This window comes from Corvus hawaiiensis, chromosome 2 (assembly GCF_020740725.1).
Source record: "Corvus hawaiiensis isolate bCorHaw1 chromosome 2, bCorHaw1.pri.cur, whole genome shotgun sequence".
NCBI classification, from domain to species: domain Eukaryota; kingdom Metazoa; phylum Chordata; class Aves; order Passeriformes; family Corvidae; genus Corvus; species Corvus hawaiiensis.
The window spans coordinates 52873584-52901483 of record NC_063214.1 but is presented as its reverse complement, the minus strand read 5'-3'; the positions used below and the strand labels follow the sequence as shown (position 1 = coordinate 52901483).

Here is a 27900-nt window from a genome sequence, read left to right as displayed (position 1 = left end):
AGGTAGGGGCATTGCCGCGGAGAGCCGCTCATCTCCCGTTCTCCCGCACATTCCAGGCAGCAGGAGCCTCCGCCTTTCCCGGCCCCCACCGCCTCCTCCGCGCGGCCCCGCCCCTGCCCGCCTGGCCCCGCCCCGCCCCTCGCGGGGCTGGCGGCGTCCGCGGTCGCCATGGGAACGCCTGACGTCACCGCGCCCCGCGCCGCCGATTGGCGGGAATTGTTCGAGAAGGCGGCCGAGGGCGGAAGCGGAAGCCGCACGTGGAGCCGGTGAGTGGCTGCCGCAGTTTCTGGAAACTTCGCCTCATTGTCATATTTAAAGCGGCGGCGGCGCCGCTGGGTCCCCTCCCCGTCCGCCCGCCCGCGCACGCTACGGGGACCGGCGGCCGCAGCAGCACCGGGAGCGAGCCGGGCAGAGCGGGGGCCTCCCTCTGGCGCCGGGGCCATGGCCGTGGTGGGCTTTGATTTGGGCTTCCAGAGCTGCTACATCGCTGTGGCGCGGGCCGGCGGCATCGAGACCGTCGCCAACGAGTTCAGCGACCGGTGCACGCCGTGAGTGAGGGGCGCGGGGCGCGGGCGAGGGCCGGTCCATGCCCGGCGGAGCGCCCGCCGTGGAGGAAGGTGCTGGAAGTTTCGCGGTGGGGTGTGGGGGGTTCCCGCTCTGTGGGGCCAGCGCATTTCCCGGCACTCGCCGCCTCCGTACGGGTCCCCGAGGTGTGCCGGGGGGCAGGTACAGGGTGGCGGGGCCGGGCGGCAGCCCCCTGTGTGCCCCCCGATCCGCTGCGTGCCCGCGTGCTCCCCCTTCCCGCCCCGACCCGCTGTGTCCCCCTATACCCCCTGGCCATCCTGCCCCCCCCAGGTCCCGACCCGCTCTGTTCCCCTGTGTACCACCCCCCAGCCCCTTGCTTCCCGGTCCCGACCCTCTCTGTTCCCCAGCGTCCCGGTCCCGAGCCGTTCTCTGTCCCTGCTCCCCCCGGCCCGGAGCCGGAGCGCGTTCCGCGGGAGTGCCCGGAGATGGAGGGCTGTGCGGAGTCTGCTCGGGTCGCGGTGCGGCGGGCTGGGAGCGCCGGTGGCGGCCGCGCGAATCCCCATGGGGGCAGTCCTGGTTAAGTGGGACACGGGGGGAACACTCTCCGACTCACGCTGCGGTGGGATGGACTCTGCCAACTGCTCCAGGGCAGCTCTCCTTTAGTCAGAGGTCAGGTGGAGAAAGCCTCTGGCTCAAAGCAGGAGTTAGTTAACAAGTTAGAAGCAGCCAGGCACAGACGGGTAGGGTGTAGTCTGGCTTGAGCTCTGAATTGCGATCATTCTGTTTTACCGTTTGGATAAGCCATTGTGAAAAGTCCTGGATTTGAGCCAAGGCTTTAAGATGGATAAAAGTCTTCATGTAGTTTTTTTACTGCAAACTGAAAGAATGACACTTTGACGGAAAGACTTTGGTGTTTTATTTGCAGTAGTAGGAAGTGAATCCGTGACAGTTCTTAGTCGTTTTCGTTGTCAGGACCGGGTTAATTAGCCTGTTGTTCTTTCCAGGTCGGTGGTTTCATTTGGATCCAAAAACAGAGCTATTGGTGTTGCAGCTAAAAACCAGGTAGGTCATTTCCTGCTGCAAACTGTTGAAGTACCAGTGGGTGTAAAGAGAGTTGGCTAGGTGTAGTTGAAGCTGAACAGCTTCAGTTTCTTGTTGAGCCTTTTATTTTAGAAATGCTGCACTATGCTGCCATGCTTTCTTCAGAGAAATGTAGGATGTTTTTGCTAGAATGCTACTGCTCTCTCTTTCATAAATGTAATATTTTCCAGCTGAATGTGTCCCTTTTCTGACAAGTTAAGGTCATTAGGTTTCTTTTCCTAATGATTTTATATAGGATTTTCCTTGTACTTGAAGGAAAACATTTCAAATGCTGTATATCGTTTTTTTAAATTAGATGTAAGGGGAGAGGTTTGGCTCAGGTTCTTAAAGCTATTTAGGGTACCTTACTACCTTTGGATTTGCTGTAAATTAAATACCTCTGGTTTTGAAGGTGCAAGTCCTTATTTTGGATTTTTTTTTTTTTGATTGAGGTGCTCTGAAAGATTGAATGTTTTCTTTGTTAAAGTAGTATTTTCAGTTTAGAAGGAGAACTTAATTCCAACAAGTCTCAGAATATCGAAATGTAATGGTTAAATAAATCCTTAGGTATTGTACATTGTTACATAACTGCTGCCGGGAGATCAAGCATGCAGCCTCCACTGGCCTGTGCATCTCTCTCATGTAGTAAAAGGACTGCAGAGGGTTTCCATGGAGAGAGCACTAAAGGAGACTTTATTCCACTGTAATAGCTCTCCTCTTAATTTTGAATAGCCGAGGCAGTATGAATAGTTTACATGTTCACAAGCACATGCACATTCAGTTACAGGTTAACATTTGCAGTAATGAAGTAAATACATATGTTTGTGTTTTTTCCTTAAATTTCGTCTTAGCATTGCCGAGTTGACTGCTGACATTGTTGCAAGTCAGAAACTAGTATGATTCATTAGTATGCAAAAATGAGTTGTTACTCAAAATGGCAAATGATCTGAATCCTATGTACTCTCGAGCATGTTTCAGTATTGTTAGATTGTTCCAGTAAATGCTGGAAAGCATGAAGTAAGCTGAAAGTGGATTCTTAGATTGCATTTACAAATGTGCATTTGCAGTGATGAACACCTGTGACTTTAGTTACTTTCAAACTGACCTGTATGATGTGACTATATTGAGTCTTTCATGCCTGGCTCTCCTAGCAGTTGAAGCTAAGTATTTTTGCCAGGAGAAGAGAATGTGATACTTAAAATGATAAAAGATGACTGATCATTTATTTCTCTAGTTGTAAGTGGTCCAGTTTGGCTGATGACCTGAGATGTGAATTGTGTTTCTTTTGTAAATGTGGAAGTTTCCTGACATGGACAACTGAGAGTTACTTTTTGGTGTCCTAGGTTGTTGTAGCTACTTAAATCAAAGAGTACAATGATCCTTTTCATTAAAAAAAAAAGCAAACAAACAAAAAAGTCACACAAAATGATAAGAAAAAGGTTTTGACTGGTGACTTCTGCAATGGGATTGTGTGAGAGAGCTCAAATTACTCAAAGGTACTCTCTTTAACATTTGAGAAATTGCTGCTGGAGCAAATTTACTGAGAATTTCTGTTACCTTTAGGTAAGTGTGCTAGCACTGGAGATGAGAACAGTATGTTAGTTAACAGACCATAATTCTCAGCTTTCTTAATTGTGACTAAGCAGGAAGATATTAAAACATGCTACAGACCTAATGGCATACAATTACTCTAAAAATATCTTAAGATTGTTCTCTTAGAAAAGGCTTTGAGGTTAATGCTAAATTAGGCTATAAAAGCTTCGAGTGTTTGCGCTTCTCTGCCCACTACATGGTAATAATTCCTGCTGCTACATTCTTCAGCCGTACAGCTGTGAAATACGTAACATTCAAGTACTCTGAAGTTGTGGCTATACAAATAAATGAAACCATGCTGGGAAACAATCTTGGACACAGGAACCTAACTACTCGATCACATTAAAGTACTGAAATAGTGCCTGGCATGATTTTTGGCCTGTGCTAACTTGTGCTCGTACTATTAATTGCTGAGCACTTTTTGGTGATTAGAATAAACCAAGGATGATTCTCACTAGGGAGTCCAAGTGTGACATCTTTCCATAGACACAGCTGTCTGAAAGTTACTGTTTGTTAGTGGGAGTATGGCCTCCTTTTTTTGTCGGAGAGCTTTTCTGCAGGAGACCTGTCCTAGTTGAGTAGTTTTCTAATACAAGATGTAGCTCAAATTCTTCCATTTTGTGGTGGAAAATTTTATATGCAACAAGGAATTGATGCTTTTCTTTGAGGGTAGTGAATATTAGAAATCTTTCTTGATATGCTCAGCATTTGAGTTGCTATCATGCAGTCTGTTGGTGCCTGCCTAAATCTATCCTGTAGATAATAACACAATTCTATAATTTCTCTCTAATAAAATAGGATTAATTCTACTCTGAGATACTTGCATTGTCTCTTAGGCTGCTCTAGTTGTCTGGTTTCTGTTGTGCTTTGCATTTCTGATAATGAAGGCTTCTCTACATCACTGGTTTGCACTGGGGAGCTTACAGTGTAGTTTAGCATACACTTCAAGGTGATGTTGTTATCAAAAAAAGTTCCAAGTTGTCTGTGCACTGTATTCTTCTTTGGTCTAGTGCAAGAATTTGAGTTGCTGCTAGATGAATGTGAACAAGGAAATGAAGTGGTTTCAAAGTAGCTTAGGGAGGAAAAAGTAAGTCTTGAAATGTATGGGGACACTTAAGCTTGACCCTGAGTAACTAGGAGAGCATTTGTTTGCGCGTAATGTAATGATGTTTAAAGGGGAGGTAGTGTGGCTTGGGTTGGAGGGCCAGTTTACAGAGAAACCAGCTTCACATGTAGTTGCAATCTTTAATCATTTCAATTTGGTCTAAGTTCTGTCACTCAGTTGTAAGGTGAGTGGCTCTGGCCGCCAGCACAATCAGCGGCAGAGTGCTCCAGTGCAGTGCACGGGGGGGGTTTCCTAAACTGTGGGAATGTCACGGGGAGACAAGAGCTGCTACTGCAGTGGCAGTAGCTCATGGCTGGGTGGGGTGAGGAGCAACAACAGCGGTTTCCCCCACATATAAAATAAGCCCTTAGGGAGCGCTGGTGACCAGGGTGTGGCACAGCAGTTTGCAGGAAGGGTGCTGCGGCAGTGCCAGCCCGACCAGGGAGCAGTGGTGTCCACCTGGCAGAAAGCCACGGCCCCACTCAGCTCCGCAGTTGGCACGGCTGGCACAGCTGCCCAGACAGCTCTGCCAGGAACACGCTGCCAGTGCGGGATGGCAGCTGTGAACACAGCTGTGGGAGTGTGCCCGAGTAGAGGAGCTCTTCCACCTTAGTGACAGAGCTCTGGGGGGAGGTGAGCAGGTTGAGAACTATCACGGAGTGTGAGAGAGAGAGATGATACAGTGGGATTACACCCTGCCTTCCCTGGGATGCACCTGGGAGGCAGGCAGGACACATGATACAGAGGATTCCTTCCTCTTCTCTCCACCTGCTGGAACACAGTGACTTGGAGGGATAGGGAGCAATGGTGACAAGTTCCTGGCCAACACAGCAGGCACATCTCCTCTGTGACTACCCCACTTCCCCAAGTGTCCTGGCATAAGGGGTACAAGGCTCTGCAAGTAGAACTGAGTAATAGTGAGGATGGTGGTTCATCTTGCATGGGGCTGTCACCAAGATTAAGTTGGCCTATGTCAAAACTGCTTCCATGAAGAAAAAAAGACAGGTCACTGCCATAGGAGACTCCCTTTGGAAGGGAGCAGAAGGCTCAATATGCTGGCTGGAACCACTTCTTGGGGAAGTCTGCTGCCTCTCGGAGGTCTAAGTTCCTACCCTGGTATGGCTCTCAGATAATTATCCATTATTGGTTTCTCAGGTTGGCAGTGATGAGGTTGCACCAGGTAGTCCAAGGGCAATCAGGAGAGATTTCAGGGCCTTGGAATGACTGCTTAATGGATCAGGAGCACAAATAATACTATCATGTGTTCTCTATCCTTCCAGTTGCAGGAAATGAGGGAGGAAACAGAAAGAGCCAGCAGAGCAATACCTGCCTCTGAGCCTGGTGCCACTGGCAGAATTTGGGGACTTTGATCATGGGTCAGTTTACATGACAGCAGGACTGCTAGCAACAGGCAGAGTACACCTGTCTCAGTGGAGGGAAAAGGATCTTTGCACAGGAGCTAGCAGGGGTCACTGAGAGCTTTAAACTAGATTTGGAGGGGGAAAGGGATACAACCAAGTTTGCTAGAGATAAGCCTGGGGGGTACAACAGCAGTATTTGAGAGAGTGTTCTAGTGAGGTCCTTCTCTCTGCTGCCTCAGTGGAGATGGGATGGAGATCCATGTGGCAGCAGTGACACAAAGATTATTATTGATGTTAACCATGGGGGCTCCTGAGAATGGTCACGTAGAAACTGGGGCTTCTCCCCGCAAGAAAGTGGCAGGATGAATAGCCCAACCGAAGTGCATGTACATCAGTGCCTGCAACATGGGCAATAAAGAGGAGAAGCTGGACACCACTGCACAGCAGTAAAACTGACACAGTTGCCATTGTGGAGATGTGGTGGGATGGCTGGCACAACTGGGGTGTACTCCTAACTGGTTAAAGACTGGCTGGATAGTCAGGCCCAGAGAGTGATAGTGAATGTAGTTAAATCCAGGTGGCAGCCCATTACCAGTGGTGTTCCCCAAGGCTCAGTACTGGGGGGCAGCCCTATGTGATATTTTAATCAATGACCTGGAAAAGGGGATCGAGTGCGCCTTCAGTCAGTTTGGAGGTGATGCCAGGCTGAGCAGGAGTGCTGATCTGCTGGAGGGTAGGATGGCTCTACAGAAGGATCTGGACAGGTTGGATTGAAGGGTTGAGGCCCATTGTATGAGGTTCAACAAGTTCTGGGTCCTGCCCTTGAGTCACAACAACCTCACGTACAAGCTGAGGGCAGAGTGGCTGGGAAGCTTCCTGGTGGAAAAAGACCTGGGAGTGCTGTTTGACAGTGGCTGAACACGATCCACAGTGTGCCCAGGTGGCCAAGAAGGCCAGTGGCATCCTGGCCTGTATCAGCAATAGTGCGGCCAGCAGGACCAGGGCAGGGATTGTCTCCTTGTACTCAGCGCTGGTGAGGCCACACCTCCAATCCTGTGTTCAGTTTTGGGCCCCTCACTACAAGGACATTGAGGTGCTGGAGTGTGTCCATTGAAGGGCAGTGGAGGGGGGGAAGGATCTGGACTGCCTGCCCTATGAAGAGCAGCTGAAGGAGCTAGGATTTTTTAGCCTGGAGAAGTGGAAGCTCAAGTGTGCCCTTATCACTATCTACAATACCTGAAAGGAGCACAAGTTTTACCAGGGGAGGTTTAGATTGGCTATTAGGAAAAAAATTTTTCACCAAAAGATTTGTAAACATTTGAACAGGCTGCCCAGAGAAGTGGTGGAGTCACTGTCCTGGGGGATATTTAAAAGGTGTGTGGATGTGGCTTTTGGGAACATTGGTGGACTTGGCTGTGTTAGGTAAATAGCTGGACTCTATCTGAAAGGTGTTTTCCAACTTAAATGATTCTATGATTCTAAATTAGTTGACTAAAGTAGTAGGCTCTGTTGGTCATGTTATTGTTCACCCAGTTCTGTCAAGGTTTCAGAGATACTTTTATAATCCTTAATAAGTAATGGTCTAACTTATTAATGAGCTGATAAAAAGTACCAGGCAGTAATTACCAGCGTTAAAAGAAAGAGCTGTGACAAGGGAGTTAGCAGTTGTCTGAAAATTTGACCTGTGCTTGGGGACATACAGAACAGCACTGAACATTGCGGGCTGATTAAGAGTGGTTTTCTAACTATCCTGTATTTCTTTACAGCAAATTACTCATGCCCACAACACTGTATCTAACTTCAAGAGGTTCCATGGCCGTGCATTTAATGATCCTTTTGTTCAGAAGGAAAAAGAAAAGTTGAGCTATGATTTAGTTCCCATGAAGAATGGTGGAGTTGGAGTAAAGGTAAATCTGCAGTGTATCTTTCTGGGTTGTATAGCTAAATCTGAAGTCTTGCATTTCAGCACCTAGTCATGAAAATATGGGTTTCTTTTAACTACCCTAAAGGTGGGTCGTTTTAATCTTTCTGTTAAAGAAGAGCTTGTCTATGAAGAGACAGCTTCATCTTTAAATAGTGGATGTTAACTATCAAATTAAGGTTCATTTATGAATAATAAAAAGTTTCCCTGTTGGTAAATTGCATATCCAGCTCAAACACACCAGCAGAAAAACTGCTAAGATAATTACAAGGTCATATGGTTTTACTTCAAAGTATGACTTTCTGTCACTTTTGTGTGGAATGCATTGCAGCAGGTGGTTACAAATGCTTTAGAAAATAGTCAGAACTCTTCTTTAGGATAATTGCCATAAATGATGGGCAAGTGTGTCTTTAGTGGCCTGCCTGAAGTAAGTTACTTGTGAAGAGGTGTTCAAAACCAGCTCCTATCACACTGCAGGTTTGGCTGTTGCTTACATCAAGGACTTCACTGCTACAATGTCAGCTTTTCCTAGAATAGGTACAGTTAATAACATTGTCCATTTACAGAAATATATACAGTTCTGATAATGAAGTCTTGCTGGCATAACAGGGTAGCTTCACTAATGAAGACCTTAGCTTGAACTGGTCCCTCAAAACTTCACTGTAGATCAGTCCTAAGTAGTGAATAAATCACAGAATTAGCTACATTAGAAAGAATATTGACTAGAAAGGTAGTCAAGCTTTACAAAAGAAGAGGTTATTTTTCTTTTGCTGTTTGTGACTTGTGAGGTTAACAGATAAATTCAGACAGAAATTTTTGGTTTCCTTTAATCAGTGTACATAGGAGTCTAATGTTGGGAGTTCACTACTATGTGGTATTTTTCCTATTTTTATTAGACTGCTTGGAGAATGAATTAGTATTTATTTCTAGTTAACTGTGGTTCAAAAGCTTTAATAATTGATTCAGTAACATTCAGTAAGACTGGGAGGTTCAGGGAACAACTTTTCTATTAAAACCAAAATGCTTAATTTTCCCCCAAATTGTACTGAGTGAATAAAAGACAAGCGCTACTTTCAAGTATCAGTTGTAACATGTTATTTCACTTCATCATTGTCATGTATTCTATTGCACAATAAAAATGGTGATTCAAGAACAATTTTTGGTAAGAGAGCAATAAATAAACTTTCTGCTGAGCTTTATCTTGAGCTCTTGGTTGTTTTATGTGCACAGGTGAACTGTTGTTGAACAGTTCTTCCTTTCAGAGACTCCTCACATATTTGACCAGAAGGATAAAAATGCCAAGGGAGAATAGACAGCAAGTAGGTCTGGACATTTTTTGCATTTGGCAGCAGTTTGAAAATTGATGGCTATTTTTACTTAATGGTGTGCCACATTTTAAACTTGTGTCACTTTTGGCCCTCTCCTAGCCATTTCCTTAATCTATGGAGTTGATACAGTTCTTGCTGTTTTAAGACCGTGAGAATGGAATTATTGCTTCTATAAACACTCAATTGGGAAATTAAATTGTAAAGTGAAGTTCTATAATGAAATAATGAAGCATGTCATAATTCATAGAGATTAGCCAGCAGTGTATCAAAAAACATTAAATGTATGTAATTTTTCCTCCAATTGAACTGATGGAATTATTTCACCTATTCTATCCAGGTCATGTACATGGATGAGGAGCACATCTTCAGTGTGGAACAGATTTCAGCTATGCTGTTGACTAAATTAAAGGAGACTGCAGAGAGTAACCTGAAAAAACCAGTAACAGACTGTGTTATTTCTGTAAGTAACTGTAGTGCACAGGAGCATTGTCTTTTAACTTCAGCTATCAAGGGCATTTTGTTTCTATTCATGCAGGGTGGAAAAGAACTCTGCTAAGCACTTACAAAGGGATTAATCCTAACTAGCTTTAGAGCTTTTGTCTTAAAGAAATCCCAGGGCTACTTCCATATTCCAGACCCTGACTAACTTTGTACTAATTATTCATTAAAGTAAATACATATGTTTGTGTTTTTTCTTGAATTTTAAACAATTTGGTAACAACTTTGATAAACAATTTCCTTTGTTTATCAAAATTTGCTGTCTGGCAGCTGAAAATTTTAGTTTGTCCTGTTTATGTTCATTCTTTCAGCAACTTTGTTTTGCTTTTTTCAGTGTTATCACTGTACAGAAAATGACCTCAGATCAAGAGCAGTCATTCCATTGCAAAGCCCTGAGTATAAAATAACACCTGCCTCTCTGTTCTCAATGACTCTGAACAAGTCTGTCTCATGTTGCATCTAGGCATATTTAGCTCTTGTTATTATTAGAAATGTTGATTCTCCAGTTGATACCTGGAAAGCTAGTTCTTCATGTGTCCCTGGGGACATCAGAAGGCACTGTCCAACATCAGTGCTAGACATGTGCAGAAAATTTTCCACAGCGTATTCCTTCAGAATTTCTTAGCACTTTTTGCCCAAAGTAATTTCTGCCAAAATAGATTCTCTTCATTTGTTATCCCTTATTTCTTTGCATCTCTCATAACTGTAGTATTGCTGTACATTTTTAGTTCCCTCTTTACTTTCTTGGACAGGAGTACACCTGCTAGTTCTGATTAGGGTATTCCATGTCACTGTCTTCATAATACCCAGTTTCACATTTTGGGCCAGCACTCAATGTTATTAGCATTTGTATACAAATAACTCATTTGTTTCTTTCTTGCTAGTGTGTGCTCATGTAAACTAGCTGATGCACATTTAATTCTATCTCTGATTGAATAAATATTTGAAGTGTCAATTCAGTATGGTAGCTGCATTTTAGAGGCTTGCAGTAAGCATCTTCTTCAAAGAGGAGGAATAGATACAATTTTTAAATTAATACTTTTAAATAGCATAATGTCTCATTTTCTGGAAATAACTTTGTATTCTCACCTACTTTCTTCAGGTTCCATCATTTTTCACAGATGCTGAAAGGAGGTCCCTTCTAGATGCAGCTCAGATTGTTGGCCTAAATTGCCTTAGATTGATGAATGACATGACAGCAGGTAAGTAGGATAAAATAGCAGTTCCTGCAAATGACAGGTGGGGTAGAGGGTGCATTTAATTACACTAAGAAAAAGGGCTGACTTGAAAAGGCAAACATGAGACATGAATATTTGAAAAACTTTCTGCTCTTTTCTTGATTTAATGTCTTCTGTGTGAAGGGGTAGATGAGATCAAGCTCCAGTGATAATTATCTCCCTGAGAACTTACTTAGGAGTCACTGCATGTGCCTGGACTACTTGTTCATTTAGTGTACTGCCCAGATGTACAGCTGCAGGATTTAGGCACCCTTAAAGGAAGTTCCTTGATTAAACATCAACACCTCATAGCTTCCAAGGCTTTTTCAGTATAGTCAGGGTTTTAAACACACACATGGCTCTGCTCACCATTTCCACAACTCTCAGACAGAACCTTCCTGCCTGGGAGATACTCATTGGAAATACAAAATTGGATTTGGGTTTTGTTGTTAAGATGTTCTATGCCTTTGATTACTTTGCAAGGCAAAAAACCAAAAAAACAAAAAAGCCCCGAACAAATGCTTAGGGAGCATATACATGACTAAGGGAGTATGTTCTGCTTCTGAGATCTTATAGCTTATATTAATGGAATAAAGCTTCCATGAAGGTAATATACCTTGCGTAGGTGTATGTCTGGATTTGTCTTGATGCTTTTGATCTTATAGCTTAATGTTCACAGGGATGTAATGGTATGCCATTGGAAACCATAGACTGTGCAGATAATACCTGACACTTCTTTTGCAGTGGCTCTGAATTATGGAATTTATAAACAAGACCTTCCAGCTCCTGAAGAGAAGCCACGGATAGTTGTATTTGTTGATATGGGGCATTCTGCATTTCAAGTGTCAGCCTGTGCATTCAACAAGAGTAAACTGAAGGTAGTAAGATTAAATGGGAATAAAAGGGTTTATAAGCGATTAGAATCCAGTAGCCTGCCAATCTGCCTTGTTTTTTAAATTCTGAAATAATGTATAGAAAGTGGCAATAAGTCAAAAGTTGAAGGTTTTCACCAGTGTCTTTCACTTCATTAGAATTGTTTCAAACAGGCTGTACATTTCTTGCAATACACAAATGTAAGATATATATAATACAAGTGCTGTAATTCAGTTTGTTTAATCTAAATGAATGTGTGTATGGATCAAAATTTTGAATATTTAGGATTGTCATTTAGTTACTTAGTCTTATTTCCTCCTTAAAAGTGAAGAGCAATTTTTGGTTGGTGTGGTTGTGCATTGGAAGATAGACTGACGTGTCCCCAACGTTTTATTGAGGCAAGGGCTTGCTGATATTGGAAGACTGCTATTGCCTTTGATTTTGAGTGTAAGACTTAATAATTGTTCTTTCAAACCAGGTACTTGGCACAGCATTTGACCCTTTCCTCGGTGGGAGAAACTTTGATGGGAAGCTGGTAGATTACTTTTGTGCAGAAATAAAATCAAAATACAAACTAGATCCGAAAACCAAAGTTCGGGCTCTTCTTCGTCTGTATCAGGAGTGTGAGAAACTGAAGAAACTAATGAGTTCAAATAGCACAGACATTCCCCTAAATATTGAGTGTTTCATGAATGATACTGATGTATCTGGAAAAATGAACAGGTGAGTTCTGTTCAAGACAGGCATTTGCTTTGATGGCCATATTTTTTGAACATATTTTGAAACAAGTTTTTCTGTGTATGAAAGAAACTTAATGTGCTAAAGTTAAGTGTAAGTGCTGAATAGCTGTGGCATTTTTGTAATGCTAGAATAGCTAAGGCTGTGAAATGTAATGTTCAGCTACTTGAGTAATGTTTCAGTGCAATAAAGCATGCATAAGAAGCTTGGATTCTTTTTGTAGAATGATACATTCTTAAAACCATGGATTGATGCATGCAAACCAGAGGGCTGGCTGCATATTTAGGCCTTCTGCATATTTTAGGTAACTTAAATCCCATACTGCTCTTGAGACAGCAACAATTGAAGCTTTGTTTCTTTTTTTCTGTTTTTACTGTACTGTGGATATTGGTAGGGAAATGGGGGGCAGAAACAGTGCTTGTGGGAGATGATATGATTATGGTCCAAGTGTAAATGAAGTCTCTGTCTCTTGCACACTGCTAAGAGTGACGGGTTCTTTTTCTTCCAGTATTTAGGCAACAGCTTTTCATTATAAAGGAAGTGTCAGTGCTTTCTGATTTCTTATCTGTAACCTCTGCTGAGAGGCAAATATATAGCAGCTGCCCAAACAAAACCTTTATCTTATTTAACTACGTTGATAGTGGCCTAGGAAAATCTGTAAGCAGCTGTTTGTGTACTGCCTTGTCTAAGGTTGTCTCTTTGCCCTACTCACAGGAGTTTAGCTTTAAGTCTCTTTGCAGTGTAGTTAACAAACCTGGTCAGCATTGGTTTGGAAACAAATACCAGGCACGATTCTGGTGGGACAGGCATTCTTTAGTTAATTCCATTTTTTTCTTAGGTCACAATTTGAAGAATTGTGTGCTGACCTGCTGCAAAGGATAGAGATGCCTCTGCTTTCATTAATGGAACAAACACAACTGAAAGTGGAAGATGTAAATGCTGTAGAGATTGTGGGAGGAGCAACCCGTATTCCTGCTGTCAAAGAGAGGATTGCTAAATTCTTTGGCAAGGATGTCAGTACAACACTGAATGCAGATGAAGCCATAGCTAGGGGCTGTGCTCTGCAGGTATAGTACTAGCAACACTTGATGAAGTTAAGATATATTTCGTGGTAGCACTTCCATGAAGAATTAGTCAAGCAGTTATGAAAAATTGTAGAAGTGGTGCATTTTAAAGTACCCAAGGGAACATACATGTTCACTAGGTCTTTTTATGGGACTGTGATGTTTAAAAAAGTCCAGAGCAGTCCTCTCTGTTGCAGTACTTTATCAATGATGCTGGGTGTATTCTGTAAGCAGTCCACTCTCTTCTTCAGAAGAACATGATCTAGGGTTCTTTAATGCCAAAAATTTAAGTTGTTGTCAAGCTGAAAGATATTTTTACTCAACAAGGTATGAGGAGTATCTATGGAGAGCCCAAACTCCCGCAAGTTTTAATTTTCTGGTATCCAACTTGCCATCAATGTGAAACAGGCTTTATTCTGTTTCCCTCCCATTTTTACTGTTTCCAACTAGTGAACTGTATTTTACAAGCAAACCTCTCATTCTGTGTTCTTCTTTTTCTCCTTTAACTTCATGCCTTATTTCACCCTTTTCTTTGACTTGTTTCTTTATCTCACTAACAGCTTCCCATCGCCAGCAATCAGTTGTGTTCAGGGAAAGAAGCAGGACCCTTTAGATAAACACCACTTCTTTTAGGACTAAGCAGTGCCGTATTTCCATTCTTTACAGTCCTGGTATTTGCTTAGAGAGTTACCTTTGTTCACAAGCTACAAAAGGCCTGCTAACACAGCACATAAACACTTGTGGATGAGATTTCTGTTCTCTTATGATACTGCATTGAAATTAAGCATTGAAATAGTTCTGCTTAATAAAGTCAACACAGTTTTCTTGTTCAAGGATTTTTTGTTGTCTTGGCTAGTGGAGTAGAAGAATGAACCAACTTTAATGCAAGTTTTTTTGTTGTTGGTTTTTTGTTGTTTTGTTTTTTTCTTTTTAGTGTGCCATTCTTTCTCCAGCTTTTAAAGTGAGAGAATTCTCTGTGACAGATGCTACACCTTTTCCAATATCTTTGCTGTGGAACACAGAAGCAGAGGACACTGAAGGGTAGGTAGCTCAGACTACGGTTCTATGAAGCTTTTGACCTTCATAATTCAAGGGCAATGTTCTTGCTTGCATTTAAATCAGTATCTTGGCATTCTGATGTAGAAAACTCATAGGCCATGTACCAGAGGTGGTTGACAGGGGAGATTGTAAAGACATGTTGAAATTTTAACTGTAATTCCTCATATGTATAAATACAAAGATTTTTAAAAAGTAAGTAAATGAGCTACCAACCAGTATCTTGTCCTGCATTGCCTTTATCTGTTTGTCAGAATTAGGAATATAAAATCAACTAGATCGATTGCTGGGTCCTGATTCCACTTTGCTTTTTGGCTTTTCTTTTTTTTGTTCAAGGTATTCCCAATACCTGTCTTGAGATTCTTGGTTTAGTATTAATGTTATGTATTGTGTAAATATTGTGGGCTTATATGGGTGCTATTTATCTGTCAGAAGCAAGAATTTAACACCTAGCAAAAATTTAACATTTGTACGGGTAATTTCTTGTAGTTTCAGTGTCTTACGACTGACATCTGTTACTAACTGTGCCATGCCTGTGGGAAATGCAATTGCTGTCTAAGATGTAAGGAGCTCCAAGTTCAACTTTTGGAAAAATCATAGTTCTAGAGGGACCTGTTCATACCTTTTTTTCATGTTCTTTGTAGTGCAGCCTTTTTTCTTCTTGTCTGTTTTCCATGGAGGTGCAGGGCCTAGTTGTTCTCTCTCTTGTGAAAGCAGCCTGTGGGTTCACATTCTGGGTAAAGTTCTCACTTTCTCACATCTAGGTTATTGGATGAGATCTTCCACAGTTAGAAGACAAAAGCCTAGTTGGAAATTAGAATCAGGCCTGGCATAATAGCGGACAAGCCTTAGAACACGAAGTAAAGCTGGTTGTCTTTCTGTCGTGTTGAGGAATGAATAATAATCTGGTGTCAGGGTTCTCAACTGAGCCATGGAACATAAATGAGCAAGGAATTAACAGGGCTATAATTATCCCTTTGAGACTGAGGAAGGGTGCAAATTATGATTCAAAATACACAAGGACAATTTCTCATTACACTAGAGAACAGTAAATCCTTTTCCTTTTGCCGTACAGTAGTGAAGTATCTTTATTGGAATTGTTCAGAAGGGTAAATGTGTCAAAACATGATGTTTCTCTGAAGAGTTCCAACCCTATATCAAAACCTTCCAGCTCAAACACACTGCTAAAAGTGATATTTTCCCCTTAATTACAGAGTTCATGAGGTCTTCAGCAGAAATCATGCGGCACCTTTCTCTAAGGTACTTACATTCTATAGGAAAGGCCCATTTGAGCTAGAAGCTTTTTATTCTGATCCTAATGGAGTCCCATATCCTGAGTCAAAAATTGGTAAGTAATTGTCCTGGAAATGGTGGTGTCTCCAATAGAATGATTTGAGAACAAACAGTAACTGTATTGTGGTGCAGTATAGTTATGATGTATGTATTCAGATTTTTGTGTCTGAAGGGCTCAGAATTTTCCCATTCCAGAGGTAGTTGAACTGGTATTTTTTATTTTTCTTGCTTATAAAGTTGCTTTGGCTAAATGAGGAGAAACAAACGATTGCCCACAACTAAAATGTGGTAACTTAAAGATAACTTTGTAACTTTTTTTATCTTCTTTTCTGCTTATCACTAAAGCAAGCTAGGAATAATTGAAACATATCTCCTCATATTAAAAAAAAAGCATGTCTTGAATAACTAGTTATTGTTCTTACCTGTACCTTCTGGGATTGACATAATGCTGAATAACTTTTAATCATGGATACAGTATATATATATATAGTGGCAGCTACAAGACTAGAGTATTGATTTGTCTGTGTAACATTTCTAAGCAGCTCTTTTATAGTTTTTGACAAATGGCAGCACTTGACATTGTCGATACTTACAAAGAGCTTACAACATGGTTAGTTAGAAAAAGATGGTAATGGTAAAGACAGGCCAGTTAAATAATTGTTCTTGAGTTCTGGACATGCAATTAAGTGTTGTATGTTTGCATTCCATGTATTTTGAAAAACTAGGGACTTACTACAAGTGCAAGTAGTGATAGTACAAGGGGAAATAGCTTTAAAAACTGCAAGAGAATAGATTTAGATTAGATGTTAGGAACAAATTCTTTACTGTGGGGGTGGTGAGGCACTGGAACAGATTTTGCAAAGAAGTTGTGGGTGCCCCATCCTTGGAGGTATTCAAGGCTAAGTTGGATGAGGCCCTGAGCAACCTGGTCTAATGAAAGGTGTTCCTGCCCACAGCAGGGGATTTGGAACTCAGTCTTTAAGGGTGCTTCCATCCCAGGCCATTCTATGATTCAATGACAGTATTTTGTAGTTACAGAAACATCAGACTTCCTTTTGTGGTTAGCTCTTACCATAAAGACTGATGGTGGGGTTTGTGAGTGTTCAATTTATATGTCTTTAACAAACAAGAAGCTGTTAACAGTTAAAACTTAACAGTTCTGAAAACTGGTAAGAACAAACTGAAAATCAGACTTGTTTCAACTCAGTTGCCAATTAATTCTTTGCTCAGAACAGAATTATTGGTATGACTAATGGGTGAATTAATAGTTCTGATGAGACTGGCAAAAGGGAGAGCAGGTCACATAACTCCAGTATTATTGTACTTACAAGACAAAGGATTATGTTCCTTAGCCTATAAAATAGGCAGCTAAAAGCTTGTACACTTGTGGTTTAGATCTGCTGCTGAGGGAATGGTGCGTGCAAATGTGTATATTTGGCCTGTGAAATCGGGGAACTTGTACTTTGCAGCTAAGTGAGCATTGTAGTCTCCAGGTCACTCTTATGGTAATCTGTGCATAAGGAAAAAAGTCTGCTGTTAATGTCAAGGACATCTGATTCTTCATTTACTGTTGAACTAATTGTCTGTCTATTAGTTTCACAATGCTTGTTTCAAGTATTACAGTAGTTACAGAACAATTAGATTCTGCCCTAGAATAAAAGGTAATGGCAGACTTGCATGGATGTTAGAAGCTGTAAGGAAAGCCTCTAGAAATATTGTTTCTGTTGAGCAGTAACTTTTATTAGAAAGGCGCCACTTAACATTGGCATTAGGCTAAGCCTTTCAGCCCACTAGTAACACAGATAGCACCAATTTTGTATTTAGTGGTGTCAGGAGAACCTACTATTTGATTCATAAGATGAAGTTGGCTGAAAAGCAGTGTACTTTGGTTTTGTTGGGGTTTTTTTTCTGGTAGTACTGATTTAATTTGGGGGACCATGAGATTAGCACAGAGGCTTCATCAAATATTTAGAAAACAATTTGTCTATGAAAAAGGGAGATGTTTTCCTGGCTCTGTAATATTACCTACTTAATTCCACTGTGTGAGTTTTGATTCTTTTGGTTTTAGGTAGGTATGTTATCCAGAATGTGGCAGCCCAGAAAGATGGAGAGAAGTCTAAAGTCAAAGTGAAAGTCCGTGTCAATACTCATGGCATTTTCAGTGTGTCCACTGCATCTATGGTAGAACCAGTTAAAAGTGAAGAGTGTGAAGATGTCAGTGTTGAGACTGAAGTGGAATCTCAGGACCAGAGGCCTATTGAAAACTTAAGTGATGTAAGTTGACTTTTCTTGTGTGTGAATGTTCTTACTGATGAAAGTATGTTCTGCTGTTACGTGCTGTGGAAGAAAAATACCTTCACCTAAGGAAGCAAAAGGAGATTAATTTTAATATGTGTGTAGCTGCCAGGAAATGTCTTTACCAAGAACAGGAGACGATTTGTGCTATCTTGAAAGTGTGTGGATTTCAAAATCAGTTTCTGTGCAAAGTGCCAAATAGCAGCAGGTGGGTTGTTTGAGGGTGGGATTGCTTACAGCTGCCATAGTTATCCAACTGTTCCAAACAGGAAAACTTGATTTGGATTGTTAGTCATCCATGTGCTTTGTGTTGGAAGGATTTGTATGTAATCCTTTATATTAGTAAAGTTTTTTGAAACTTTTTGTGAAAGAGAAAGCTGAATTGTTTTCTACAGCATCGAAGGAGAGGGGAACACTGGGGAATAACGCACATTGTTATAGTCTACTTGATGTTTTAATAGTTTTTTGAGGGGGAAAAGGCTGAAAAGTTATGACTCAATAAATTAAAAGCCCCTTTTTGTAAGAGGAAGTGGTAATGTGCACACATGCACACAAGTATTGTGCAGCAAGCCTGGCACTGGTAACATTTTCCTGAAGTCCTTCTGAACTTGCTCCCAGTCTGTATCTCCATAGCTGAAGCGTATGTGTTTCTGCGTGTGCACAGAATGCTTTGTAGGGCACTTTGTACTGTATGTGCGTCAGAAGTGAAGTGCCCTCTACCTAAATGCAAGTGCACATGCCTTCTACATCCTTTGTGCCTGGGCTTTCATTTCAGAAAAATATCCAGCAAGAGAACAGTGAGGCTGGAACACAGTCCCAGGTACAAACTGATGGTCAGCAAACGTCACAGTCTCCCCCTTCATCAGAACCTCCCTCTGAAGAAAACAAAATCCCAGATGTCAAGAAAGTGAGTGACCCTTTAACTCTGTTGAAAATGTTATGCTATATAATGGTGGCTTTTAAAATGGTAACATATTTCAGGAGAAGTAAGGAACTTGGTGTTGGAACCTTTTTCATTTTCACATCTTTACTATTGTGAAAAATAATGTCTAGATCTTGTGATGGCTTTTGTAGAGAGTTGGCAAAAGGATTCCTGCAAGAAGTTGTTCTCTACCACTTCCCTCACTTCTTGCAGGGCTGTACACCTAGTTTATTTGGGTTGCAGACATTTCAATGTGAACAGCAGTTAGAGGCCAAGCTTATTAGGCCTGCTGAGGGAAGTTTGGATCAGGAATTCATAAACCTAAGAGGAAATAATCGATGTGAAACATTTGCCTGCATGTTATTGCTAGTGGTTTGGTTCTTTCATCTGTATGAGATGAAAAATACTTCGGGTTAAAATCTTAATCACTGTCAGCATCATTAGTGAACTGCTACGTTAGATGGACACTTCTGGAAAATCTGCAAACACACCATATATCTGTGAAATGTCCTTGCTGTAGCTCAGAGACTAGGATAGGAGGTGGAATCCCCAAAAGGAAAGTGCCTCATGAGTATATTTTGAAGATTCTAAAAGAACATGGAACAACCTTTGTGTGTTCTTTCTCTGAATGTATCTTTCATCACAGTGATACTTCATCAGAAAGAAGTCAGGAAAATTATCTTATTTTTCTTCTTTCTAACTCAGACAAATGAGAAGAAAGGTGATCAGCCCCCAGAAGCTAAAAAACCCAAGATAAAAGTGAAGAATGTGGAACTACCCATTGAAGCTAACTTGGTTTGGCAGTTAGGAAAAGATCTCCTCAATATGTATATTGAAACAGAGGTGAGTTAGTGTGGTGTAGACTTTCTTGTGTGCAGTTATTAACTATTTACGTGCTTTTCAAGGCAACCTCTGTTCTTGTACTGTCACACTGGAGTGTGGGCTTAATTAACAGTGAGCTAATATACTGTCTGCCTTCTAACACGTGATTGACAAATGCTTATCAGAAAGATTGATGTGTCCTTTATAGCAATTAGTATCAGAGCACTGATCTGTGGAATGACATCACAGATTTGTTTAAGCTGTTGCAATCCAGAGAAGTGCAACCTGTTTCTTCAGATGAGCCTACTGTATAATAATGAGAATTTCAGCAGTTAGGTGAAGCAAGGCCTCTGGGAGATTTTACAGGAGCTGTGCTTTGCAGAATGCTGTTTGAACCATCAGTATTTCTTAATTAAAGTGTTTTCTGTGGTATACAGGGAAAGATGATTATGCAAGATAAACTGGAGAAAGAAAGAAATGATGCAAAGAATGCAGTGGAGGAATACGTATATGAGTTCAGGGATAAGTTGTCTGGACCATATGAAAAGTTTGTTTGTGAAAAGGTAGGTTATGGTTTCAGGAACTTCTGTGAAAATACTGATACCAAATATCTGTGTTGTATACCTTGATCAAGTGTTCTCAAAGCCACCCTGGACATAGCTGCAAAATCAGAACTTCATTTGAAGGATGGTAGCCCCTAACCCAGAACTAGGTTTAGACTTTTCAGATACATATCCCCGAAAAGAAGTTCTGTCACAAATGGAATAAAGTTTTGTTTCCAGTTAAAGCTGGTGACTGGAAGGGCAAGCTGTGTTGCTTTATGCATAATCAAAACCATGAATTAGAGCTGCACCCCAAGCATTGGCCTAATTGAGGACAAAAGGCTATAAATGCTACCTATGCTGTAGATGTGTGTTTCTCAGTCCAGAAGCAGGCATGGTTTAAGTAACTTAATTAGGCAAAAGCTGCAGTAGAAATTAAATTTTTATATAGGAGGCTAATGATTATAATATGTGTATTTACCACTGTCCTGTTACTTCAAGACAAACCTAGTCGATTGGTGTGTATTTTGATGTTCGATGTGTTGAATTATATTGACACACAGGATCTGCAGGGATTCTCTGCCCTTCTAGCAGAGACAGAAGGCTGGCTGTATGAAGAGGGTGAGGATGAAGCAAAGCAGGTGTATGTAGAAAAATTAGAGGATTTAAAGGTAGGTCTGTCAATATGCCCAAAAAGCAAAATTTCCAAACTACTGTGCTAAACAACATTAATGAATCACATAACCATATAGAAATTGCTTTTTCTAGAAATTAGGTACTCCAATTGAAATGCGCTATCAAGAAGCAGAGGAACGACCAAGGCTGTTACAAGAATTGGGACACAGGCTCCAGTACTATGCTACAATAGCTGGGGAATTCAGGAATAAAGTAAGTGCCCTTTTTTTTAACCACAGTGTTTCAGTGAGCTCATTGGCTGGAGGGGCTTCAAATTCACTTTCAGATGAGCTGCAATCTACTGCTATGTAGGTCACAAATTTAACACCACAAATGTTTCCCAGAACTCAAAAAATCTCACACAGTGTGTCGTATCTTCAGTTGCTTGATAATTTTGGATGTTTTCAGGCTAAAGAGGACATTCTTATAAAGAGTTTAGGCTTGTGGTCTGATTCTTGACCTTTTTAGAACTGATCTGACTGTTTTTTTAGAAATGTGCTCCTCTTCCAGTTCTTTCAGGGACAAGAATTATTGTATGGTGAGAAGCATTAGTGTAAAACCTACTTGTAGATAAAGTAAAAACACAATTTTATTATATGTGTGTGTTTGGGGCTTGTTTTTTCTGTGGTGTTTTTTTTTTTGGTGTGTGTGTTTTGGTGGTTTTGTTTGGTTTTTTTAATTGGTATTTGTAGATTCCTTTTTTGAGAAGCATTCCTGTCTGAAAATTTGTTCCTTGGGTTTCAACTTAAAGAATTTTAATAGGACAGCTCACAACACTCAAACTAATCCAGTCTGAGACTTGAGTCAGAAACAATTATGTCCTCACAGCTACAGATTACAAAACTATTAAGTGAAGTCATTAGTAGTGTTATACTTAAAATGACTAGCATCATTGAAAATAGTATATTTAAAACTTGGTTGTATTTAAGTATTCTAAATATGGATTCATCAGTTGTGTTGCTGGGCAGGTTCTTCTCCTGATATCAGTTAATTGTGTAACTGTAGCATTGTAGGGAATGCTAAAGTTGAAAACTCTGATCCTTTCTCTGTACATCAGAATCTCACTGTTCAATCTACATTGGGCCTGGGTAGCCCCTCCAGAATGGGAGGGAATATTTTTTATCAGCCTTGTTAAGAATATTAAATTTTAATGCATGACCTTTTTGTGAAGCTTCTATGCCTTCTGTGAACCAGATTTCTTGTTTATTTTAGCAAAGGAAGCTTTATATTGGCATCTTTATTTCCTGTTGTCTCTTGCTGTAATGGATCTCCCTTGTGGCTAACTTCTATTTAGTTTGACCATTGGAAAAGATTTACAAGTTATAAATAATTGAGATAGTCTTGCTGGCATGACTTGATGACATTATTAACACTTGACATTATTAACTAATACAAAATGCTTGTGTTTGGACAGGATGAGAAATACATCCATATTGATGAGATGGAAATGATGAAAGTAGAGAAGTGTGTTAGTGAAGTGGTAGAGTGGATGAATAATGCTGTGAGTGCACAGGCTAAGAAGAGCTTAGATCAGGATCCAGCTGTGCATTCAAGTGAAATTAAGGCAAAGCTACAGGTAAGTATCATAAGAAACTACCTTTGAAGTTGGTGCTAAAAGTAGACTGGTAGCTATGTCCTTTGTCTCCCCCAGTTTCATCTTGCTGCTCTAGTGTTCTTGAAAGGTAGACAGTATGGAGAGAAGGAGATTCAGCAGAAAGCAGAGGAGCTCTAGTATACTAGAGTGTACTATACTAGTATACTATACTATATACTAGTATACTATACTAGCTCCACTAGTTCTGTGGAGCTCATTATTTTTTCTTTAGTCACCTTAAAAACTCAGGCTGTTTTTCAGTGTTTTACTGAGAGACAAAATAGTATTGAAAAAACCAGTGTGAAATCCAAAATACTTAGTTGAACTTTGCCCCCAGAACATCAGAAAGTATACCAATTAATTTATTTCAGGGTACAGTAAGTACTTGCCAGTTTGGAGTCAGGGGAACAAATGCAGAAGCCAATTTCAAGCAGTCTTTTGGACACGGGGCTTTTTGTGCTAGGGAAGCTGGTGACTCCTTAATGTATATTTTGCCCACATCTTTTCCATTTCTTTTAGGAGTTAAACAATGTCTGTGAGCCTGTTGTGACACAACCAAAACCAAAAGTTGACTCTCCTAAGGAGGAAAACCCATTAAGTGAACAGAGTGATTATAAAACTGAAGACATGGGAGAAGATGACAAGAATTCTGAAATGCCTCAACAAAATGGCGAATGTCATCCAAGTGATCAAAACACCATTAACATGGACCTGGACTAAGCCACTGCACTTGCAGCAAATTATTTCATCCCATGACAGAAGATGTTTTGGCTGTCATATGTGATAGGGGTGGGAACGCATTGTTTTGGAAGCTATTTATATTTTTTTTCTTAAGACTTGTCTGGGATATGTTATGTTGTGGGAGGAAGAATAGTAATAGTGTTGGTCATGACTATCCTAAAAGGAAAATTGCCTTGGTAACTTTCAGATTCCTGTGGAATTGTGAGTTCATACTAAGCTTCTGTGCAGTATTTAACCATTTGCATCACTAAAGATGAAAAGAAGCCCTTGCTTTGAAATGTACTGCTCCTTCAAAAGGTTGTAATCGAAACACTCGTAGGCATTTGTAGATGCCAAGGTAGTTTTCTTTTGTCTGGACATCTAATTGGGTATGTCAGAAAAAGCCAGTGTCTGTCCCCTTCATAAGGACTTTCCAGAAGAAATCCTCTGTCCTAAGGTTTTTGATTGTTGCAGTCCAAAGTACTTATCAGGTAATGAGATGGTGAAATGTGTTAGTAGCATGCAGAAACGCTTACGTTTCATCTCTTGCTAAACAATACATTTTTCATGTGGGGTACATAAAATGAAGGAAATGCTAATTCTGTTAGTGTTATTGTGAAGCTTTTTAATGAGCTTTGAAATAAAGTTCATTTTACCGGTATCTGCTGACCTCTTGAGTTTAACTGTTTTCAGTGCTTCTGCTCTAAGTGTTGCCCTCCTCACAGTTTGGCAGGCCATTGCTTTGTGTTCCTGCACAGGAGAGTCACAAACATGCTTAAAACTCTCATACTTTGCACAGAAACAGTTGTGCAGTGAGATGGATGTAACTCAGCCCCTTAGTGAGTTATGCCTCTTTCTTTTCTTTGGCCCAAGGGTTGTAGACACCTGAAAGAACCTGGAAACTTCACAAATGTTAGGGCATAGGACAGTGATTGTAACACAGAACCCTATAGCTTAGAAATGATAATCCACAGTTCAGAGTAAGGTGTTAAAACCTGGTTGAATACTTGGGCCAGGCTCTGCTTTTTGTTATAGACTAAACTGAAATAATGAGGTTTTTCGGCCCATTTGAGTGGCTCTGGTTAGACCTTGGTAAAGATTTTAAAAACTAAGATTTCCTCTCAAGTAAATCTCTGTAGTCTATTGGAGAAGATTTTTTTATGTACTTGGTGCAGGGGAGGAGGCTCTGTGTTAAACATCAAATTACACTAGGAAATATTAGGCACCTGAAATGCTGTGGGAAGAATTTTTCTTGGGAGCATATTCTCAGGGGTGTTAACTCTGCTGATGCATGGAAGCACAGATCCCATGTATAAGCATGGGGCACTAGATGCTTAAAGATCAGCGTCACTAAATGCAAAAGTGTTTTGGTTTGGTTTTTTTAGTAAGGTTTTTTTGTGGCTACACAGCAGTATTTTGTCTGGAACAACAAAACCTAAAGGAGAGAAGAGAAATTTGTGCCTCTGGAGGTACTGAAGAGAGAGTACAGATGAGAGGACTGGTGCTTTCTAGGGCTAGCTAATCCTGTCCAAGGCAAGTCTTTTTCTTCTAGTTGGTGTTTTTATCATCACCCTTCTGTGGGTCTTCTCACAGCCAGGGGCAGGAGCTCCACTACAGTTGTGTGCAGCTTCCCACAGTAGTGCCCAATTTTCTGCATTGACTGTATTGACTGTATATAACCCATTTGATAACTGGGTTATCAAAATGCAGATCGCTGTTACTGGCTGCTTTGAGCTGCCTGTTCTTCACTTCTGCTGATCCATTAGACAGTGGTGTACAGTTAATCAAAATATTCCTGCTGTTGCTATTCCCTTCCCTTTTCCTAGAGCTAAGGAATACCAAACTTCAAAACTATGTTTGAGGTGTAGAGGAGTACTTCTGTGTTGGTACCACTCGAGTGGTTTCATCAAGGGTTAAGTTTTATTAACAGACTACCGCTTGCTTATATTATTACTGAAATGGAAATGATGGTTCTAGCACCATAAAAGATATGGACTTCTATTGCAAAATCAGTAAGATGGCATAGCAGACAGCTTATCTTAATCAGAGGAAAGTTTGTAGAGACATTTGAAGTATAATTCTGTCAGAAGTACTAGTCCTGAATCTACAAAAAAAAGCTTTTCTGGTCCTGATGGGTTCCCACATGTTCAGATACCTCTCTAGAAGGTGCTGCTCTAATTTTCCTCTAATGAACCTTCATAAAAAGTCTGCAGTGAGAACAGACGAATCTGGAGTGGATTTTTTTTCAGATTTCTGCAGTGTTAACTATTTCATACCAGCTAATGGTGGGGCAAGTGATTAATCCCTTATGATTAAGTGGCTTATTTAAAGCTTTGCAGTGCTTGGGCTTTACCCTGAGGGAAGGGAGAAGGAAAACAAGAACAGATGAGTGATACTTCTCTCCCTTTCCCCCATTTAATGACTTTTCTTTCTAATATACCTTTTACCAGACACATGTGGAAATCCTGTGTACCAGTTTCACTTTGATCTCAGCATCAGTTGCAGGGAGGTGAGGAGGCTCAGGATGGCCATTCCCTTCATGCTGGCAACATATCAGAAGAACATGCAGCACCACAAGGCAGAGGTTACTGGGCAGTTTAATCTCACTGGCACAAGGGTGTAATGGCCTTAATGTTTTACTGACACTGCACAAATAATAGAAAAATTTAAGATACTGCACAAAGGTTTGATTCTTCTTTTGAAAAGAGAGAAAATGATAACTTAATTCCTCTAAGGAAAGCTTTTGCAATTCTTTTGACAAAGGATTTTTGATGCTGTGTGGTGTTACATTCACATATGTGTTTATCAGAGTTCCCAATTTTATCCAACTCTTTACAATTGCTTTGCTATAGTGGCATTCCTAATAGGGAGAATTTACATGGGTATTCAATGTAGTTTTATTTTTGAGGCACGGCTCTTCTCAAGCTGTGTTCTGAAATTCTTGGGATTCTTGACATATCCTAGAAAAGTGTTTTATAAATACAAACATTTCTTTCTTATTCAGAAACTCAAATGCCCCACTAAAAATGTTTAAGGTGATGTGAGTGGAAAACACTCAAAAAGGTTTTAATCAGATTGCCTTATTGGGTCATTATTAACCTTAGTTACATATATAAGCATTCCTTAACTGCCTTTGTCTTCCCAACATAATAGTCTTGTGAGTTAACTCTGTCTTTATTTTAAAGTTTATACACTCACAACACACATCAGATTGCCTAAAATTCAATCTTGGTCCAATTCTGAGTCTTAGATGACTAAAATTTATGTAAAATACATGATACTTTTCATAAGTGGTGTGTTTTCCTTTGCCATTGTTTTTTTCCAAAAGCTTTAGTGGAATGAAGAACTGTGAGATCATGCACAGAGAAACGTTTTTTAAAAAAGAAATTTTTAAAAAAATATTTAAGCCAAGAAAAGCAAAGATAAGGACAAAATAAATAATGAAAAAGGGTAAAATCCTAAAATTTATCTATTGTATAACCTGTTCCACACAGGTTTGATGTAGCATGTTTTGATAGACTAACACTACACAGACTGGCTACTAATGAAGTCCAAATGCTACATTTTAATGCTTGGTCAGGTACCTTGCCCCTCAGTGAAATATTCCTTTTATTATTTACTGCTCCCATTTTGTAATAGGTTTTACAAAAAAAAGGGGGTGTGTGTTGCAAATGATAGAGCCCAAAAAAGATAATTTCTCTGGAATACCAAACATACTGCATCATTCATAATGTTCTCATTTATCATGTTGGCTCTTTATTCCTGTGAATTAGGAGTGCTGGTTAGCTCTAGCAGATGAAGTCACTGGACTGGCAGGTGAATTGCTAAATTTGAGTGGAGTTTTTAACTTTGCTGTTACAGCAGAGCATCTGATTGTCAGGGTGTCTACTGCTCTGGTACAGATAATGTTTGTGTTCTATGCATGTATTTATGCTTTGTGTCTCCCTGTGATTAAGCCACAGCACAGCTCTTTGAAAGATATTCCATAAAGAGATAACATGTTTGTTTATTCCATGAACCTTGATCAGTTCCCCCAAACTGGTATTGATTTCAGAAAATGTTAATTCGGAGAGCTTTCAGCTGACTTTCAAAAGTGGTGAAGGAGGCAAAACTGAATAGAACAAAACAGAACTTTAGCATAAAATTTCCATGTTTTGTTTTTGTTTAAAAGGCATAGCAGGCATTAATAAAACCTCTTAACATCTGCAATTTTAGATTTTGGGATGTCTTACAAAGTAGCTTATAGTTCTTCTGGCTGAAGAAAGTAAAATTTTTTGACCGTGTTTTTCCTCCTCAGAACGTAAAAAAATAGAAAAAGCCCAAAGGCACCCCCTGGGGAATGGAGAAACCTCATCCTGTCACCTGTAGCCCCTAGTGATTTAAAATACAGGTGAAGACAAGCAGAAGAGGCAAAAGGAAAGTATAGGTCTAAACACAAAGTGTGGCCCCTAAGTCCAAGCTGTATGGGCTCACCCACCCATGGCTCCAGCAGGAGGGTGGTTAGGAAAGGCCACGCTGGCTTCCTGCAGGTATTCCTTCCATCTGCACCTGCTGCTGTGTGCCACTTGCTTAGCCCTTAGCATTACTTACCCCTGTGTTCTCCAGGCAGACTCCAGAGATGAGCTGTGCCATCCACAGGCAGGGACAGCAGGACTCTGTCTTCGCACATCACCTCTGA

At 40.6% G+C, this 27900-nt stretch overlaps 1 protein-coding gene across 2 annotated transcripts; it reads left to right on the top strand.

Annotated features, from left to right (window-relative positions):
- The first annotated feature begins 304 nt into the window (after nucleotides 1-304).
- HSPH1 (heat shock protein family H (Hsp110) member 1) lies at nucleotides 305-23883 on the top strand. 2 transcript variants are annotated; one of them, XM_048295005.1, is made up of 18 exons: nucleotides 306-548; nucleotides 1530-1587; nucleotides 7431-7571; nucleotides 9251-9373; nucleotides 10514-10613; nucleotides 11373-11506; nucleotides 11980-12224; nucleotides 13078-13306; nucleotides 14238-14344; nucleotides 15574-15707; nucleotides 17721-17926; nucleotides 18723-18854; nucleotides 19575-19712; nucleotides 20129-20254; nucleotides 20797-20904; nucleotides 21002-21121; nucleotides 22323-22484; nucleotides 23022-23883. In XM_048295005.1, the coding sequence occupies exons 1-18, from the start codon at nucleotides 442-444 to the stop codon at nucleotides 23220-23222; spliced, it is 2571 nt and encodes an 856-aa protein (XP_048150962.1). In that variant the 5' UTR covers nucleotides 306-441; the 3' UTR covers nucleotides 23223-23883. The 2 variants fall into 2 exon arrangements, with proteins under 2 accessions (XP_048150963.1, XP_048150962.1); XM_048295006.1 differs by lacking the exon at nucleotides 18723-18854 and having other exon boundaries at nucleotides 305-548.
- Nucleotides 23884-27900: the final 4017 nt, after the last annotated feature.